This window comes from Triplophysa rosa, linkage group LG1, assembly GCF_024868665.1.
Source record: "Triplophysa rosa linkage group LG1, Trosa_1v2, whole genome shotgun sequence".
Lineage (NCBI taxonomy): Eukaryota > Metazoa > Chordata > Actinopteri > Cypriniformes > Nemacheilidae > Triplophysa > Triplophysa rosa.
In genome coordinates this window covers 8284962-8303819 of record NC_079890.1, presented here as the reverse complement: position 1 = coordinate 8303819, position 18858 = coordinate 8284962, and the positions used below count along the sequence as shown (strand labels likewise).

Genomic DNA, 18858 nt, shown 5'->3' with positions numbered 1-18858 from the left:
TATACATTAAAGCATGGATTTTAAAGTTAGACTTTGAATTTTGATGTAAATTCCTCTTCTGCACACACACACATATTACACAAAGTATTTAGTTTAATTACATCAGAAGTAACTGTAATTAAATTACAGAAAAAATAAGAGTAATCCCTTTACTTTTTCAAGGGAAAAGTAATTAAATTACAGTAACTAATTACTTAGTAACTAGTTACACCCAACATTGCCTATAGAGAGTAGTATTGCATACTTCGTATCTTCGAAGAGTATTTCCGAAAGCATACGGCGTGTGCGGGGGGAGGGGTAGGCTGAACTAAAGCACGTGCGCACCCATTGCCAACAAAACACATCAGTTTCACTCACCGCATGCGGTTCATGTCCAGCATCTTCTAGCACTGGGGCGGCTCTATATATCAGTTTCAAACGATCTCCAAATCCAGCGTTATATCAACCGTTTATATAACATTCACCACCCAAATGCAGTGAACAAACAAACACCTGAACTTCGCGAATGTATTCTCTCTCTCTCCCGCACACAAGTGAAAGTGACGTCTGTGCATGCTCCTTCTCCTGCTCTCCTTGCTGCCGTGTGCTTTTCCGGGAGAATTGTCCAATAAGGGACTAAGAAAAATTGTTACAAAACAGTTTTATATGTTCTAAAAAAACTTTCCGAAACCTGTATGATCGCTGGGGGAGTGTATTGAGCACAGAAATACTATGTAATAAGCCCAACTCGTTTTTTGACAAGTTGACCATGTTAAGCATGAGTGTTTAACATTGTAAAGAACTCAATTTGATGTTTTTGCACTGACATTTATATTATTTTAAATGTGGTGTCAAATATATTTTATATTAGTGTATATACATTTTACACAAATTGGCTTATTTTTGTATATTTAGTTATTTAAATAAACAAAAAGCTTAGTACTATACTGTACAATGGTTTGCAGCAAGCGGTCACAGACATCACACAGGACTAAAATACTAAGCACTTTCAGAAACAATCATGGTGGATGCAGTAACGAACGGATCCTCTAAAAAATTAACTGCAATTGATGTCATGGTTCTGCCCCATCTTGTCTTGCTTTTCTTGATCTAGTGGCAGAATCATGACAGAACATCTTGTTTCATGTGGAGAAGGGCATTTTGGCACTGATGGCCTTCCATACTCTCCGGTCTGGTCATAGTTCCTGCCCTCTTGTTTCCTCATTAGTGCTCATTATGATTTCATGCCCCACACCTGTCCCCTCTTGATTTTGATCCCTTATAATGCCCTTGTGTTTTCTGTCCTGTGCTGGTTCATTGTCATTTGTTTCATGTGGGTGAGTTCAAGTCCAGTCCAGTTATTTGTATTGAATGGTAAATGTTATCTTTAGTCCTGTTAGGTGTAGTTAGTCCTTGTTCCTGTGTCCTGTTATATCCTTGTTCTTGTTTTACCCCCGCGAGGGTTTTTGTTTTGTCTTTGGTTTATTTTATTATTAAAGTCTTGTTAACCCCTTACCCGCCTGCACCTGGGTCCTCTGTCCTTGCACCTCACCTTATCATGACAATTAAAGCTTGCACCATAGGGAGGAATGTGAATGTATTACTTAATACTTTATCTTGCTTTTGTCAGACCATTCAGAGCTGTTGAATTGTGATAGCTGTGGCCTTTTCAGCTGCTTTGAAATGTCAGCCCCCTTTCAAAAGCTTTTCATTGTCACACACAAATGGGTGCACATCATCATTACACCAATTCATATAATCTTTCAATATAAATCTTGTACTGTGTATAGACTGTTATAGTTCGCACTGTTCGAGTGGACTCTCCTCATAATACAACCTATCACATAACCGTGCCGTCTCCTAGAAGACCATAACTCAATCCTCAAGACGCCATTTTGACAGCCTGTCAGCCAGTGAGTGATGGGCAAGCACGTTCAGATGGTAGCCAGAACTCTGTTCCACGTGGCATCATGGGTTCTAGTTTGTTCCGCCGTCTTTGTGTAATACAGCTGTTCTCCCCCTGGGTTCTTGGGGCAGTCCATGTGTAATCACATGGCCCAAAGCATGCTGGGATGGTTAGTAAAAGAACATTGGGGTTCTAAGGTTACAGGATTATGCCCATATGTGCATGTTGTTTTTAAATGTCCGATTTTGTCAGAAGTGTTTATGACCCCAAACACCCTTGGGGAAAATGTTTGAGAATCGAGACTCTGAGAATGACAGCATGCACTCAGGCTATTGTAGGACTCCCCAAAAGTCAAATTTTGTGTGAAATCAAGTGATCCATATTTTCCCAGCTTTGGGAAAACGCTGACCTTTTGTACAAAGGTTTCATGTTTTGTTACATTTTTCAAGTTACAATTTTGTTTCAGGTTTTTTTCTCAACGATTTTTTTTTTTTGGTCTCAGACAGATCTCACATTACTGTTTGTAGTTACTGTATGAGTTTTCCCGGGATCTTAAATCATTGCCTGAGGAGATGAAAGGTCTCCTTGTCAGTCTGGAGATCATTTTAAACCTCTCTCATATGGTGTCTCTCTTTTCTATTCTGACTTTTCTCAGGGTCAGAGACCAGCTGACTGATGTGGTCAAGTCTGCCACCAAGTGAGCAACTTACTGTTAATATCTTTTATTTCATTGTGTTTGGTGTTCATCACAGTTTGGTAAAGGTCTTAATGAATTAATGAACGCACAAACTACTTCACAAAGAGTAACATTATATTTTGACAGAGATAGTCCTGTTGTTCAGGGTAATTCTATCCTGGCACTGAGTGGCCTGGCTGTCGTCTTAACCAGATATGAGAGCAACCTACCTACACAATCTGAGAGTGGGTCTGAGGTGAGGAATCTGTGTTCCTTGATCTAAGGTTTCTGATCTTGTGACAGAGCCATTGTGAAGTCTTGTTTTCTGATCCTTATTTTTTTTTGAATACCTTTACTTTTTTGTAATGACTTTCCATTCCTTAGGTGGGCCCAGACATCCTTCCCACAACTCATTGGCTGTCGATGGTGATTGACACACTGCTCAGCATTGTTAGCAGTAACAGTAACCCTAAAGGACAGGTCTTCCCCTGGTTCATTCATGTGAGTTCTAACTCCCCTAAACAATATATCCTGTATATACTGTATCAGTTTATGCTGTTGTGTATCATACAGTTTACTGTTCATATATTGTTGCAGTGTAAACCATTAGACTTCCTAAAGTAAAACACTATAACATTCTTATTGTAACTTGTGTGTTAATCTCATTACAGCTCTTTGTAACTTGTATTTGCTATGCCATATTGTTTTATTACATGTTTAAAGGGATAGTTCACCCAAAAATTTAAATTCTGTCATGAATTACTCACTCTATTTGTTCCAAATCTGTATAAATTTCTTTGTTTGGTTGAACAGAGAAAGATATTTGGACGAATGCTTGTAGCCAAACAGTTCTTGGACCCCATTGACTACCATAGTAAGAAAAATGACAATGGCTGCAAAAGTGCCACAGAACTGTTTGCTGTTCTGCATTCTTCAAAAAATCTTCTTTTGGGTTTAACAGAACATAAAAAAATTGTTATTTTTTTATTATAAAAGTAATTTTCCCTGCTATGGTAGTCAATGGGGTCTAAGAACTGTTTGGTTACAAGCATTCTTCCAAATATCTTTCTCTTGGTTATCAGAACAAAGAAATGTATACAGATTTAGAATAACCCATGGGTGATTAAAGGCAAAGGATCTGAAAGATGACACCATGGTTGCTCTCTTTATTTTGGACAGGTATGTACATGCTTTGAGAATAATTTCATGGGTTAAGTTTGTAATTTGTTACATGAATTTACGAAATACATTCATGTGTTTGGAGGAGGCATGGCTTTGGACGGCAAATCGCATAGAGGGTGGGATTATAATTTCAGTGCTAGCAGGCTAAAATTAGCACCTTTCCAAATCAACCACCCCACCTTTAAAGGTGCAGTTTGTAACAATTTTGCAGTAAAATATCCAAAAACCACTAAGCTAGTGTTATATATTTTGCTCAGCTGAGTACTAACAATATCTCAAATGTTTCCAACTACTTGTAAATCACCATTCTAAACAGTGACACAGGGCTGTGCAGTTGCCTGTCAATGGCGTCATATCCGCGTCCCCCTTTGTTAACCGCCTTTACTTGTTATGGGCAGTAAAGGCCAGAGTCAGATGCAGGGTCAAAAAAGGGTTTATTTCAATAAATGCACAGAGCAACACACAAGGAGTAATACCAGCAATGGGAGTAGGACAGGCTCGAGCGCTCGGCCAAGGAATAATATGGGAGATGGTTAAAGGGACCTTGAATAGCTCACGAGTGTAGGACTCGAGTTTAATCCGGAAGCCGCTGCAAAATCCCAGAGGGAGAGTCTTAGCAAAGTTCCGTGCAGCTACCCCGAAGGGAGAGTCCGTGAGAAGTTCCGTGCAACAACCCCCGAAGGGAGAGTCCGTGAGAAGTTCCGTGCAACAACCCCGAAGGGAGAGTCCGTGAGAAGTCCGTGAGAAGAACGGACTGACAAGGAACAAGAGAATGCAGGAGGTTAAATAGGAAGAGAGGCTAGATAGCGGAAGTGGAAACCGGTGTGCGGAGATTAGCGTGAGTGAGAACAGGTGTGTCGTGAAGAGGATAGCGAGGAAGGCGAGGTCTACACACAAACACCCAGCACATGGAGAGCTGTCAAACTCTTCTCATTGTGCTAGACAAACACTAACATGTAAAAGACAGGACAAAACAAACTGTTGATCAGACCCGGGACCTGACATTACTGACATAGAAACCGCATGACAACAGTGTCGTGGACAAATGCGGAAGTAGTGTCTAGCATCTAGCAAGCCACTAACTTGTTTCGAGCAGTCTCGGACTTATAGCAAGACAAGTTTTTACAAACTGCACCTTAAAATGACAGAATTTTTATTTTTGGGTGAACTATCCCTTTAATCTTAAGTATGTTTAAGTACTAACGTGATACAAATTATTCTCCCGCACACTGTTAACTCATAGCGCTCATATTCGGGGGAGAACACTGCTAGTGTGATCGCCCGCTCATGTGCCGCTTTGGGCCTGGCATTGCTGGTGCCCGTGCTGGTGACGTCACGCAGGGAGAGTGTGCCTGCTGTACTGAGCACTCTGGCGGCGGGGCTCCCTGGCTCGCCCACTGCAGATGAATCTCAGGCGGTTCAGCTCCACAGCGGGCTGGCTTTGGGCATGTTTCTAGCTTGCCTGCACAATGAAAGAGTCAGGTGAGTTATTCTTATAACAATATAATCGTTTGACTTATTGTTGCAGCTAGAACTTGCGCTAGGACTAGAAAAATCAAAGTTGGATGTTGGTTATTGTGTTTGACATCACCAAGCTCTACTATATGACTATTTCTCAGATGACTGTGTAAAAAACAACACGCAGGTGCAGAATTATTAGCTGAGAGGATCAATTACTGTGTTTTGCACACCTGTTTCTGCCAATATTTGCTAAACATGTTTAATCTTTGCCTCATTGATGCAATTTATGTGCTTTGAAGTGAATGTTAACTGTTAATTGTAGGCATTTACAAGCTTCAGAGTTAAGAAAAACATTGGAGTGGCATTCAGTACTGAAGTACTAAAAAGTACTAAATAGTAAATTCTGACATATGGGTTGAACAGAATCCAAGAATTTCAAAAAGAGGACTCTTCACTGGAATAACAGAGATAAAACTTAACTTTTTGAGAGAACACTACTATTTTTACACATTTTTTATTCATTGTAGTTTCTACTGTATCAACATCACCGAATGCTTATAGACAGTTTCAGAGCAACAACATAAACTGCGCAAGAGCGTGTTTGTGGACTGCCCTTAACTTCCGGTACACATTAGCAAATAATAGAGTGCCTGTAGATTATTTCTGATAACAAGCAAAAGAAACCGAGAAGAACCGTTACTTGGCTAAATTGTCTCTCCAATATTTTGTGTTTAGACTGCGACACATAGCTCAACCACGAGATGTCAGTGTCCCATAAGGTTTCTTTAAATGCGACAAAACTACAGGACACATTCAAAAAATTGTATACAACAAAATTCAACAAACCATTTATTTAATACAATTATTAAACAATAAAATAATAATTAAATGAATATTTACATAAATTAAATAAAAGATAAATAGTAAAGTTTTTATACACTAGCCAGACTGATAAACAAACATAGACCGGAAGTTAACTGCAGTCCAGGCCCCCACGTCCTATGAAACGGTCTATTGCTTACTGATTTCTTTTAATGTTTTCATTTATATCCACTTTTATTTCAGTGATATATCTGGGCGGTCAGTAGCAGAGCTGTTGATGGAGCATTTTCAACTGTTGGAAGCTTGCTGCTTCAAAACACATTTGGAATACAAGTTAGTCTGTCATGTCTTTATCTTGATGTAATTGCTCAAGCTAATTGCTGATTTGTGATAACCAGGGCAGTGTCTGAAATGGCCACAAAATGAACTGACCAAGGTTTTGTTAATACATAACGACTTTTTTTTTAAAGGAAGTGATCTGAAATGGACCCAATTAAGACATATTTTAAAACCATTTGTAAATATTTCAAATTTTCTAATTATTGTCATTGTGTGTTTGTGCAAAGACAATATTTCTTTGGATTATTCGATGTTTAGTGTGATTAAACCACTTCTTAAAGTGTGTGTGCCATGCTTTCACTGTGACATGAACAAAACAAAACTACTGTACAACACTGTCTTTCTGCAAAAAAATATTCAGCATTTATTCATCAGCCAGGATCTCTTTGTAATAATCCAAGATGTTGTACTATGAAATCCGAAAAAAAGTAGAAATGTCAGTGTCATTTGTATTTAAAACGTACTCAGAGGTGGGTAGAGTAGCCAAAATCTTTACTCAAGTAAAAGTACAAGTAACTAGAGAAATTGTTACTCAAGTAAAAGTAAAAGTCACTATTTTAAAAATTACTTAAGTAAAAGTAAAAAAGTATGCAATGAAAAAACTACTCAAGTAGCTAGTTACTTAGTTACTTTGTATCTGATTATATAGGCCTACTACATAAAATTAATATTAACGCCAATATTTTAATATTACATTTTAATCAATATTTTTAATTATCATAAGCAGATATCTTTGCAATATACTAGAGAGACTAAAGAATAGACAAACACAGAAGAGACAAGCATTTCTGTAAATTTAATCTAGTCCTGATGTCAATGTAGTTTACACAATTTATTTAGAATAATAGACCATGTCAAACTAAAGCATGAACTAAACTCAGAGCATTTCCTAAGATGATCTAGAACATCTGCAGTGCTCTCTTAAATGAAATGCACATTTTTGAACAAAGCTCATGTTTTCTCGTGTTGTGTCACGTGTGTGTTGTGAAACGCTCTTACCTGTAAACAAACAGTAAACAGTGAACCACACGCCCATCAACAAGTTTTCTTCCTTCTGTTCTTCAAATGTATATTTCTGCAAGCCCACGTCTCTGTGTCTGACAGGTAACGCGCATGTTGCGGTGTCTGACGAACAGGTCGCGCGGGTGCACGCATATGGCGGGCATTTATCATTGCTGGCAAACAATATGACACATTTGCAGTTTTGATTGTATAGATATAGATTCATATCCACTTCATCCAACGCTCTTTGTGTTCTGCGTGTTCTTAAGTTTCGCGCTATACGAGGAGTGAGTAATCCTGCTTCAGATGATTCAGATCGTGCTGCGAACTGAACAAATCATTTGAACTGATTCATTAGCCTATTCAAATGGTTTTGCACATTGTTCAATTAATGCTTTCAAAAGAATCGATCACTCGGGAATGCCCGTAAAAAGAGACGACAACCTTGAAATAAACAACGAATTTTAAAAAGCATATTTTAAAATGAAGGAACGAAGGAACGTCACGCAATGTAAGTTATGTAACGAAGTAAAAGTACAGATTTTCTATTAGAAATTTACTCAAGTAAGAGTAAAAGTACACACTTTTAATTTTACTTAAAAAGTACATATTTTCCAAAATGTTACTCAAGTAAATGCAACGAAGTAAATGTAGCGCGTTACTACCCACCTCTGAACGTACTCTATATTAAAGGGATTGTTCACCCCCCCAATTTTTTTTTTATAATTTACTCCCCCTCAGATTGTTCCAAATCTGTATGAATTTCTTTGTTCTGCTAAACACAAAGAGAGATGTTAAACAGATCTCACCCCCCATTGACTCCCAAAGTATTTATTTTCCCTACTATGGCAGTCAATGGGGGGTGAGATCTGTTTGGTTACAAACATTCTTCCCAATATCCTTCTCTGTGGTCATCAGAGCAAAGAAATGTATACAAGTTTGGAACAACTTGAGGGTGAGTAAATGATGACAGAATTTTCATTTTTGGGGGAACTATCCCTTTACGTTGGTGATGTTCATTAGGGCTGCAACAACTAATCGATAAAATCGATAATAATCGATAATGAAATTTGTTGTCAACGAATTTCATTATCGATTAGTTGGTCTGTGACGTCACTTGCGAGCTGCGCAGTTACAAATCAAGCGCATCTTCTTCCATTTTAAAGTTACCGTTTTAGATGTGTCTCTCCGTGCAGCATGAGCTGCGCCGTTTTAAATGTCAGACGTGGTTCTCCATGGATGCGTCTCTTCGTGCAGCGTGAGATGCGCCGTTTTAAAGTCACACGTGTCTCTCCGTGCAGCGCGAGGTACGCAGTTTTAAAGTCAAGACGTGTCTCTCCATGGATGTGTCTCCGTGCGGCACAAGTTGCGCAGTTTGAAAGTCACACGTGTCTCTCTGTGCAGCGCGAGGTACGCAGTTTTAAAGTCAGACGTGTCTCTCGGTGCGTGCGTCTCCGTGCAGCGCGAGGTGCGCAGTTTTAAAGTCCGACGTGTTCTGCATGCATCTCTTCAACCTGCGCAGTTTTAAAGTTTAAAGGGGAGAGGTGTTTTAAATGACAAAATTAAAGATTATATTAGTGAAACCCAATTTGTGGCGTTTGCACTTTGCAAAGTACATAATAGGCTAAATACCCTGATTTGGGGGTTTATTTAGTTCAGAGGTGGGTAACGAAGTACATTTACTTGAGTACTGTACTTAAGGACACTTTTTGAGTATTTATACTTAAGTATTGCTTTTACTTTTTACTGTACTTCACTACATTTGAATGACAAATATCTCACTTTTCATGGCACAAAAAAATGATTTCCTTGGCCGACCCTCCCCTCGCTCCCACATTTGGGAGAGACTATTGTCAGTTGCTTCTAATATGACACATGAATCAACTCACCAGCTGTGTTAATTATGGAGACATTCACAACATTTTGGGAGAAGGCTAATGAGTTCAGTTGTGTATACTTTTCCCATATCTGATTTACTTATTATAAGCAAAAGATGTAATTACATTTTAACCGATTAATCGAAAAAATAATCGGCCAACTAATCGATTATCAAAATAATCATTAGTTGAAGCCCTAATGTTCATCATCTCCAGCTTTAAATCAATATGTTGCATCCGATGTGTAACTGATAAAATTGTATGTTGTACAAAAAAGTTGTATCTTTCTCTGTGTCATAGCGCTGGTTGCGTGTTAGGTGTTGGGTTGGTCCTGAGTTCACTCAGCAGCAGCAGTCAATCTGAACATGAGCGATGCTGTGTGTCTCTCACATTGGACAGACTTCTGCAGACCTTTCACGACAGCAGCAGTATGAGCCGCGTGCAACAAGAGGTCAGTCCCATAACTTTTTGCCTCACCTGCCAATGGCAAGCGAATTTTCGGCCATGCATCTGCATTTAGTTTTGTTGTTTATATTAATAGAACCATGGAGAGAATATTTTTGGTGGCATTCACTTTTATTCATCCAAGCATTACTTGTGTGTTTGGTCAGGTTTGGGCCTTTTCTGTGGCGTGTGTTGGAGTATCAGCATTTAGCTCAGGAATTATTGAGGCCAGTAAGGCAGAGGAAACCATGAACATACTTCGCTCTCTAACAGAGGAAAGTCAACAGGTGAGAGCTGAGATGTTCTCATATAAACTACCAGAAGAATAATGCATAAAGGCTGAACATTATATTTAGAATGGTCTACTTTGATTAAGCGGTTCTTGCACTTAGTTTGGCTTTGGGATGGAAAAGGAATTCATACTAATACACTGTATATTTTGTGTGCTGTTTAGACACCAGGCTTTGCCTTGGCATTGGGGCTGACGGTTAATGGTCTCTCTTCTTGTGGTCATGGTAAAGCTGTTGACATCCAACCTCGTCTGTTGGCGGCCTGGACCAAGATACTACTGGCAGAAGTAATGTGTACTTCAAAGAATAACACACTTTTCCCACAACAGTAAAATGTCTTATACCTCTACAATGAAATTGTATTGATCTAAACATGGTCATTATTGTTATTAAATGCACACTTTAAAAAATGTTTGATTATTTTAAGCCCAGCGCTTGGTCAAAAAGAGATGAACCCAAACGTTGAGTTAAATTAACCCAGAAAATTGTTGTTTTAACCTATTGTTGGGTCAAATATAAACTAAGCATTTTTGGTTGAAACAATATAACTCAACTGTTGGGTTTGTCCCTTTTTGACCCAGCGCTCAGTTCAAAATAATCCAGCATTTTTTATAGTTTATTATTTCTTGTTATACAATATATTGCACTCTATCCACAATCATGACACTTTTGTTATAAGCCCGTGAAAGAAAAGGGTCAAGGAAATTACATGGTTTATTTCCCTGGCAGTGGGTTATATTAAGTGAACGACTGTTTATCAGGGTTTGTTGTTGCCTGATATTTGATATTTATTCCCAACGTTTTGCTCTATAATGTCCAGACATCCACACAGCCCACCTTGAGAAAGAAACTATACAGTAATCTCATTTTTTATCTCTCTCAGGGATGTCCCACAATGCAGAGGCTGTCTGCCCTCAATGGACTAGTTGCTTTGGTTGGATCTGAGACGGCTCTAATTCCGGTAATTCAACATGTGAAACAGGGGTTTAAAAATGTAGCTGAAATTCAAATAACATATTTGTTTCCAAAACACTTAGTTTACATGAACCCAACAATCAACAATACGTCTGCAGTATTTATGAATCCTTAGTTCATGTTAATTTTAACATTTGCTATAAAATGTGTAAAATCGAAAGTTGTATCTGTTAACATTTTGCTAATGCACAGTGAACTGTCATGAACGAACAACAGAGAGCGAATGTTAGCTAAAGCTCTAAGAAATATTAACAAATGAGACCTTATTAAGTTGTTCTGATTTCCTTGCTTCTCTTTGGAACATTCTCAAGTTATGCCAGTATATTTGCTTAAACTTCCAAGACGATTCATGCTGAATGCCAAGTGTGTTAATTTTTACATTTACCTTTTTATTTACCTTTTATGCTAATAATGTGATTAGTAATGGAAATAAGATTACTCAAAATTTTCTGAAAAATACCTTTGCATCCTATGTACATGTCTGTAAATATTGCACATTAGTACAGCAATAAATCTTTGCAGTACGTACCTGATGATCTTATTTTTATAAGAAACGTAAGACTGCTTTCTCATTAACTATCCCACAAATATAACATAATGTTGAAGTGCCTTAATGTACATCAGTTAAATGCCAGTTTCATATGGACACTGTCCTTTTTTCACCCCACACCTGTGCCAGGCTTTTTTTGTGTGGCAGATTACACTCTCCCATGCCCACCCACTTTCCAGACACTTAAACTCACACACATATACAGCCGAATGCTGTCTCGCCTTTTTAAATGCAAATGCCACCGTATTTGGAAGGTGGCCAGGAAGTGTCGCCATAGTAACGGTGGGACTTAACAGCAGTCTGGAAGGATTTTCTCTCGAATTGGAGCCTTGTGAATGTCTCGGATTACTCTGCCTCCCCTTCGATGAAAAGATCTGTGTAAATGCGTCTTTAAGCAACTTAAAGTCACTGAATAAACACTATAAACACATTTTAGAGTATTTAAAAACCTACATCATTAGATTTATTCTTGTGGTTACGCCTGGGATAAAATCTTGAATGTAGTTCATTTAGCTTGTGCCTTTCTTGCTTAAAAAACAAAACTTGATTAAATCTCATCAACCCAGAGCTGCTTGTACACTAGAATAGATATCTTCCACTCTGTGTAATTTAAATAAAGGTTAACTGCAGGAGATTGAAAATGTAGGCTTTAATATGACAGTTAAAAAAGTAAATATCCAGGGGCAGTTTAAATAAACATGAGGTCAATTGAGGTCACTACTCAATTCGTTTTGGTATTTAATGAAGTAATTGGTTTGTAACTTGAATTTGTACTGTAGATTTAAAACAATATGTTAAAAAGGGCATATAGTTAACACAAAACAAATGTGTTGTTTTGTCATTATTTACTCACCCTTTGGATAAGTGTCTGTAAGTTGTATAAATGCAAATGTTTTTGAGCTTCAGAAAGTTTGTTCTTACCCTTATTAGCTGAAGTGCGAATCAGAGCAGTCTTCACAACAGCAGAGCAGACTGAATGAGGTTATCCGAGCTATTACACAGGTAAGTGAGGCAATGTAAACATGTAATAACCAATAATAAAACAAAACTTTGATTAATGTAAAGTTATCTTTTGTACTAGATCATCACCTTCTCTGGAACGATTGGTCTGCAGTCAAATGGGGCCTGTCTGCTCGGACACCTGCATCTGGCCCACATGTGCAGTAGCCACAGTCGAACCGCAGGTGAAACTACAGTATAATTCAATCTTTATTAATGATATTATTATTAGTGATATATTTTAATGACATAAAAGATAATTTATTAAAACATTATTTTTCATGCTTTTTACAGTTCCTCAGGACTTTGGATATCTTACAGAAAAAAGTGTCATCCGGGCATGTGTCGACTTTATCACTGAAGCAGGGAGGAAAGGTAACAATATATTATTTAATTTTGTTATTACCTCGTGGGGTTCTTTACCTTCCAGCATTCCTGTAAATATTAATTACATTTTAATTAGTACTTTTAAGTCAGGTCTATCGAAATAATGTTATATAGGTTTTTAATGAGAGGACATTTTTGTCTGTGATGTTCTTTTATTTTTAGGGGTACCAGGGGTTACTGATACAATTTAAATATAATTCAATAAGTTTGTCAAAATATAAGTCAAAATGTTTATTATGTTTATTATATTTTAACTTGTTTTTGGCCAAAATACAAAGAAACGAGTTAAAAGAAAAAAAATAGAGCCTATCCCAGCGTACAGGTTTACATTGTTTTACAGCTTTACTTTTAAATATTAAATACAAATGCAAAAAATGACCCTATGATTGTTTTATTTAGTTAGTTAGTTTTTCTGATCTTTTTATTTACTGAAGTCGAGATAACTTTTATAATTTTATCAATCAAATAGATTGGACATTAAATGAAGTTTAGTTGACTACAGCTAAATTACAGTGTATGGGTGCCTGTTATAGTTTAAATGCATTACTCTGACAGATCTCTTGAATGTTCTGCGTATCACCATCTAATGTCATTTTTTTATTTAGTCATATATTACACTACAGTATACTGTATACTATTCTATACTTAATAATTCACAGTCACAATTCACAACTATAATTCATAGTCTGCAGCACTATCAAATGTATTTTAAATGTGTTGAGAATGTTTTAAGATCATTCTAATGTTCAGATTCTGTGTAGGGCCAGAGTTTACTCCTCCACATTTCGTAAAGACAGTCATGGCAGCATTAGCCACAGTTGGTGCAAATTTCCAGTATCCTCCCATCAACTGGAATGCAGTTCTCTCCCCGCTAATGAGACTCAATTTTGGTGAGTTAATGATTATTATTTTAATGATTTTTTAAATGTTATAAAATAGTTTTGTCTTTTATAATATTGATCTTGTCATCCTTTTATAAAAGCCACTTTAAGCTGGGTGTGATGGTCATCTGTGTTCATTGCTTCATCATATGTTTAAATGCAAGCTGTATTCAAGTTATTAAGTAAGGAAGCCTCTTCATAATGCATATTTTACTGCTGTAGTTTCATTAGCTTAAATGTATCCACATTTTTTCCAACCACCTCAGCCGGTCACGCTTTTGTGTCCGATGATCATCAATCATACCCAAAACATTATGGTCTTTATATGATTAAACTTGTTTGTGATGAAAATGATATTTGTGCCAAATGATGTGCCACATGAATTTCAATTTAAGTGGATGTAAAAATTTAATTGATGCTTTTGAATGAATAATGAAGATTTATTTATTTATTTAAGTCAATGTGCATTTGACTTGTGAGACAATACAACAGTAATAAAATATTTAATGAAAACAGTTCGATTTGTTTTACATGCTTAAATAAATAATTATTGAATTCAGCTGCTTTCCAGACAGTTGCAAAACATTTCAAAACATGTAGTACTTTAGTGTTAAATCTAATATTGTCATCATTTTGCAGCCCTAGTTTCAGTGCCTGAGCATGATTAAGCCACTGTAAGACATAGCTTCTTGGTTTCCTGCTGTACTCAACAAGTGAAGAGGGTATTAGTACAATGAAAGTTGTAAGTGTTCATTTTCTCACATTTAAAACTGTATAAAGTGGTCAAATGTGCCTTCTGCAGGTGAAGAGGTCCAACATCACTGTTTGGAGTTATCCAGCATTCAGGCCCAGACTTCCCAAAGTGCTTCACTTTTCCTCAGCATTTGGATTGTGCCACCCCTTGTTCATAGTCTGAGTGTATGGTATTCTTTTTCCATGTTAAATATGTTAAAACATGAAAATGAATAATTTTGAATAGTAATGTAGACACTCAGAGTTAGCCCTCTGAAGACATAAGCCATTCATTTAAATGCTACTTTTTTTGTAAACCTTAAATTAGTTACTAATGATACCATTTATTAGGAAACAAAATTAGTAATATTGTATACACTCTCTGTATCATAGCTCCGCACAAGAGCTTATCTCTACGAGTGTTTGTGCTACTGGATGAAACATGTAGCTGAAGAAAAACTGCAAGTGTATTTGGACTGCCTGGCAGTCCAGCAGTTTGAGGCAGACATACGTCCCCAGCGAATGCCCCTCTGCCCCTCCATCCTGCGTGGCCTGTCCAAAGCTTTGGCTGTTCCCAACTCTTCTCAGAGCTGCTGGAGCAGCCTGTACTCCACTACCGAAAAGATCTACAACCTCTTACCTGATAACATACAGGTATATCCTTATACAGTATATCCTAATATCGGTTATATTGTGTAAGCAGCAAATATGTTACCTAAACTGGGACCATTTAGCAAAATTTATTGTTGTACCATATTTACATATTGTACCATAATATTGTTGTCATAATACAACAAAAAAATATTTTGAGTGAGTCGTTTTTGTGTGTTGTGTGTGCAGGCTGGGGAGGGGGACCTGTATGAAGAAATATGTTTGTGTCTATTTGAACTAAGTGACACAGAGATAGACCGCCTAGTCAAAGTAACTGAGGTATATCCATTTTAGTGACATTATACTTTACTCGTGTTAAATCATGATATCTGTACATTTATAAATCAGATTAAAATACGTATATATTTGATTGTACCGTATATGTAATCATTATGCACTAAATGTTTAGTGTGCCTAAATTACAACCATGGACCCTTATGAATCATTTTTTTTGTGAATAAACAAACTTTCATTCTCCTTTTTGCCATAATAAATCATTAATATTTACAGCCTCTTCTGTATTGAAATTTTGTATTTAATGCAACAGCCAACCCAGTTTTTTGACAGAGGCTAAAGGCAACAAATAACCAAATTCACAACCCAAAACCACCCCTTTCGTTTCTCTCCTGTCCTTGGACCCCCTCTACAGGCTAATTTGGAAAAAACAGCTTTCATCCTGTCCTACTTGACTTCTAAAGGCAGAGTCCCTCTCCTTGGCCTTAATGATGTCATCAGTACCATTCTTCAAGTGGGGAATAAAGAACGAATCAGCTGGCTTCTCCTGCAGGGCCTCCACCAGTCACGCTTTGCCTCGAGTGCCAATACAGGTAGCTAATAATCGTAAAAATACAATAATGTGGAAGTTAGTGCATATTTTGGTGCTAAGAGTTTATGATAAAGTAAAAAGACAAGAATTAAATAACTGAAGAATTTAATTCAATAATGTAATTTCAGTTTCTGTGCTATCCATTTAAAATAATGTACCCCATCTAAATAATTATGCTGTTTCAGAAGTTAAAGTTTTGTTTATTTTTCAGGTGTCTCTAAGAGAATGGAGTGGCTATTAGAGCTAATGGGCCATATCAGAAATGTTGCATATGGATCTCCCTCCGTTAAATGTGTCAATGTTATAGAGGTTTGTGTTTTTAAGAGTTAGCTGCAGTCAGTGCTATCCGGAAAGTGTTATTGTTTGCCATACTGTAGTTCTAAAGACATACAGCAAAATCGATTTATTTGTAAAACACATCAGCAGAAGCAGGGAGCAAAAATTCTCCTCATCATACAATAATACTGCCTTTTTTTGTTTGCAGGGGACAGATTTTCTGCTGAATGTGTTTGCTGCAGCAGTGGTGTCTTGGGCTGACCATTGTGCACCACTTCTTGTTGGAATCAGAGCTCAGTGGTTTCCCTGGCGACAGTCCTCTCAGACATTAGGACTGGTCGACGATCTCTATGTCAGCCCTGCCTCCACTGAGCTGTCAGTGGCATCATGCTTAATTGGAATTCCATCCAGTATTAAGGAACTACTTGCCAAAGAGCCGTGGAAGTCTCAGTTACAGAAAGTATGTATTGTCTTATGGTGTTTACAGTTAAAGACATGCATTTATTTAAATATGATTATGTTCTAATTAAAGTTTGTTGAATCTGAATTTCTGTGTAAGATTCTTTAACTATATATTTTTACTGCATGTAATTTTACTTATGTTTTTGACAACCCTTATGACTTTATGAAAGCTACCATACCTTTGTGTGAGGAATAAACCAAGTCACTATTTACTGAAAATTGTTTCCTCATTTATTTTATCACAAGTTTCATTCACATAAATATACATGACCATGAATGAGGACAAAGAAATGCCTTGGTCTGTCCTGCAGTAAGAGACTTTATGAAATTGTGATGCGATTGCTTAGGTGTGCTATTACTTGTCTCAACAAGCAGCAGGATTTTATGATGGGTTAAGAACGTTTAACATGCGGCATAATTCAGGCAAAATGTTTCTTTCTTGCAGTTCATTGACTGGCTCTTCAGTATCACCGAACATCCTGGGCAGGGTTTCTCAAAGACTGCCATCTGCATAGCCAAAGGTGAGATATTTAAGTTGTTGATTGTCAAAATGTATTATGCGTATTGTTTTTCTCATAATGCTTAAAGAAAAATTATTGTAAAACAATTTGCAAACGCAAATGCAAAAAATGTGGCTACAGTAAAACATCTGGTTTGACTGATTTGTTTTCTTCTGTATTAGCTTCATTGATGGCTCTGAGAACCACTCCTGAGTTCAAGAAGAAGGTTGTGTGGACCAGGGCTTACGGCTGGTGATTTTCATGATCCATTCATTGATATCTATTTTGTGCATACAAAATATCTTGCTTAATCGTCTATTTGAAGAAGAAAGTAAAACAAATGTTTAATTAGTTAAACAATTGTATTGTTAGACTGTCTGGCACACTGGCATGTTTACTCACTGTACTTGAAAGTTTCAAATCCAAAGTATTCATTTTTATTTGCATCCTTTAAGTGTTCACAAAACCTTTTAGCAGATTGTTTCCCACTTTTGTGCACAATGTAAAATATATTGACCATTTTCATGACCAAGCAAGTATATGGAATAATAAATATATCTGTGGTATACCAAGTATGTTTAGTAAAGGTCTCCATGCTATGATTTTTCTATTTTAAAAAAGTACAAATAAATGTATTTTAATTGCTGGGTATGTGTAACATTACTATAATAAGCCTTAAAAAATGTATTATTGTCAGTTGTAGCAGCAGTTTTATTTCAGTGTTTGGCAAAGTTTGCATCAGGAAATACTGACGTGACGATACTCTTGTTGTTCTTGTTTATGAACAATGACACAATGATTTGTCATTCTGGTGGCACTGATTTTCATTGACATAAATATAAAACTAATAACATATACTTAACTTAAACTTAACTATAATTTAACATATTTATTTTAGATTAAAGAATAAGATTTTTCAGGCAATCCAGCCTACAACATTTTTTTCACAATGTCTAAAATAAATTGTGTGATGCTGTTTGTATAAATTGTTTTAAGAGATGCACTTACTAATTTGCAAATTTTAAGGATGATTTAACATACTGTACCAAAGCAACTGAGAAAAACTATTTGTACTTGCCTTTTCATTTGAGATAACCTTTGACTTCATTTGAGCAATTCATTTTTCATTTGAACATTTTATTTGAGGATTTTAATTTAGCTTTTTAATTTTTATATTTTAAGCAAATATCTCCATATATTAAGGTGTTTATAGGATTGGAATCAAACATCGTATTAGCAAAATTAACATTTATGTTGAAATGTAAAGTCTGAATGTCAAATCTGTAACCTTTAATATCTTGGCGATGAATTTTGAGATTTCACTCAGCCAAAATGTAAAAGATAATGTGAAGAGTTTGGTTCCAAAATGAGATAACTCATTTATGTTATCATGTTTTTATTGTGTTTTATCGTGTTAGTTAGCTGTATTTTTTTACTGCAGTTTGATTGATATTAATTGGAATGCACAATAAAAAATAGAATAAAAAAAACTAATTTTGGAACCAAACACTTCATATGCAAATAAATGGTCATAAATGCAGTAACTGACAATCTGAGAACACAATGACAAACATAAATGTGTAATTAAACATTGAACATACAGTAGTCATTGCACTGTATTGGATTAGCCTCTCTTCAAGG

At 36.6% G+C, this 18858-nt stretch overlaps 1 protein-coding gene across 4 annotated transcripts in view; it reads left to right on the top strand.

Annotated features, from left to right (window-relative positions):
• Positions 1-18278, top strand: part of focad (focadhesin) — an 81265-nt gene extending 62987 nt beyond the window's left edge. For 3 of the 4 annotated variants that reach the window (XM_057340026.1, XM_057340005.1, XM_057340015.1), the window contains 21 exons: positions 2541-2582; positions 2709-2817; positions 2946-3062; positions 4987-5225; positions 6270-6359; positions 9545-9695; positions 9856-9975; positions 10143-10265; positions 10862-10939; positions 12434-12505; positions 12585-12687; positions 12797-12877; positions 13651-13779; positions 14573-14688; positions 14896-15156; positions 15343-15432; positions 15803-15980; positions 16191-16288; positions 16464-16715; positions 17163-17238; positions 17400-18277. In XM_057340026.1, coding sequence (XP_057196009.1) covers positions 2541-2582; positions 2709-2817; positions 2946-3062; positions 4987-5225; positions 6270-6359; positions 9545-9695; positions 9856-9975; positions 10143-10265; positions 10862-10939; positions 12434-12505; positions 12585-12687; positions 12797-12877; positions 13651-13779; positions 14573-14688; positions 14896-15156; positions 15343-15432; positions 15803-15980; positions 16191-16288; positions 16464-16715; positions 17163-17238; positions 17400-17473 — 2599 coding nt within the window. In that variant the 3' untranslated portion in view covers positions 17474-18277. Of the gene's footprint in view, positions 1-2540; positions 2583-2708; positions 2818-2945; positions 3063-4986; positions 5226-6269; positions 6360-9544; positions 9696-9855; positions 9976-10142; positions 10266-10861; positions 10940-12433; positions 12506-12584; positions 12688-12796; positions 12878-13650; positions 13780-14572; positions 14689-14895; positions 15157-15342; positions 15433-15802; positions 15981-16190; positions 16289-16463; positions 16716-17162; positions 17239-17399 lie in introns of all 4 variants that reach the window. The other variant, XM_057340023.1, reaches the window with a different exon arrangement.
• Positions 18279-18858: the final 580 nt, after the last annotated feature.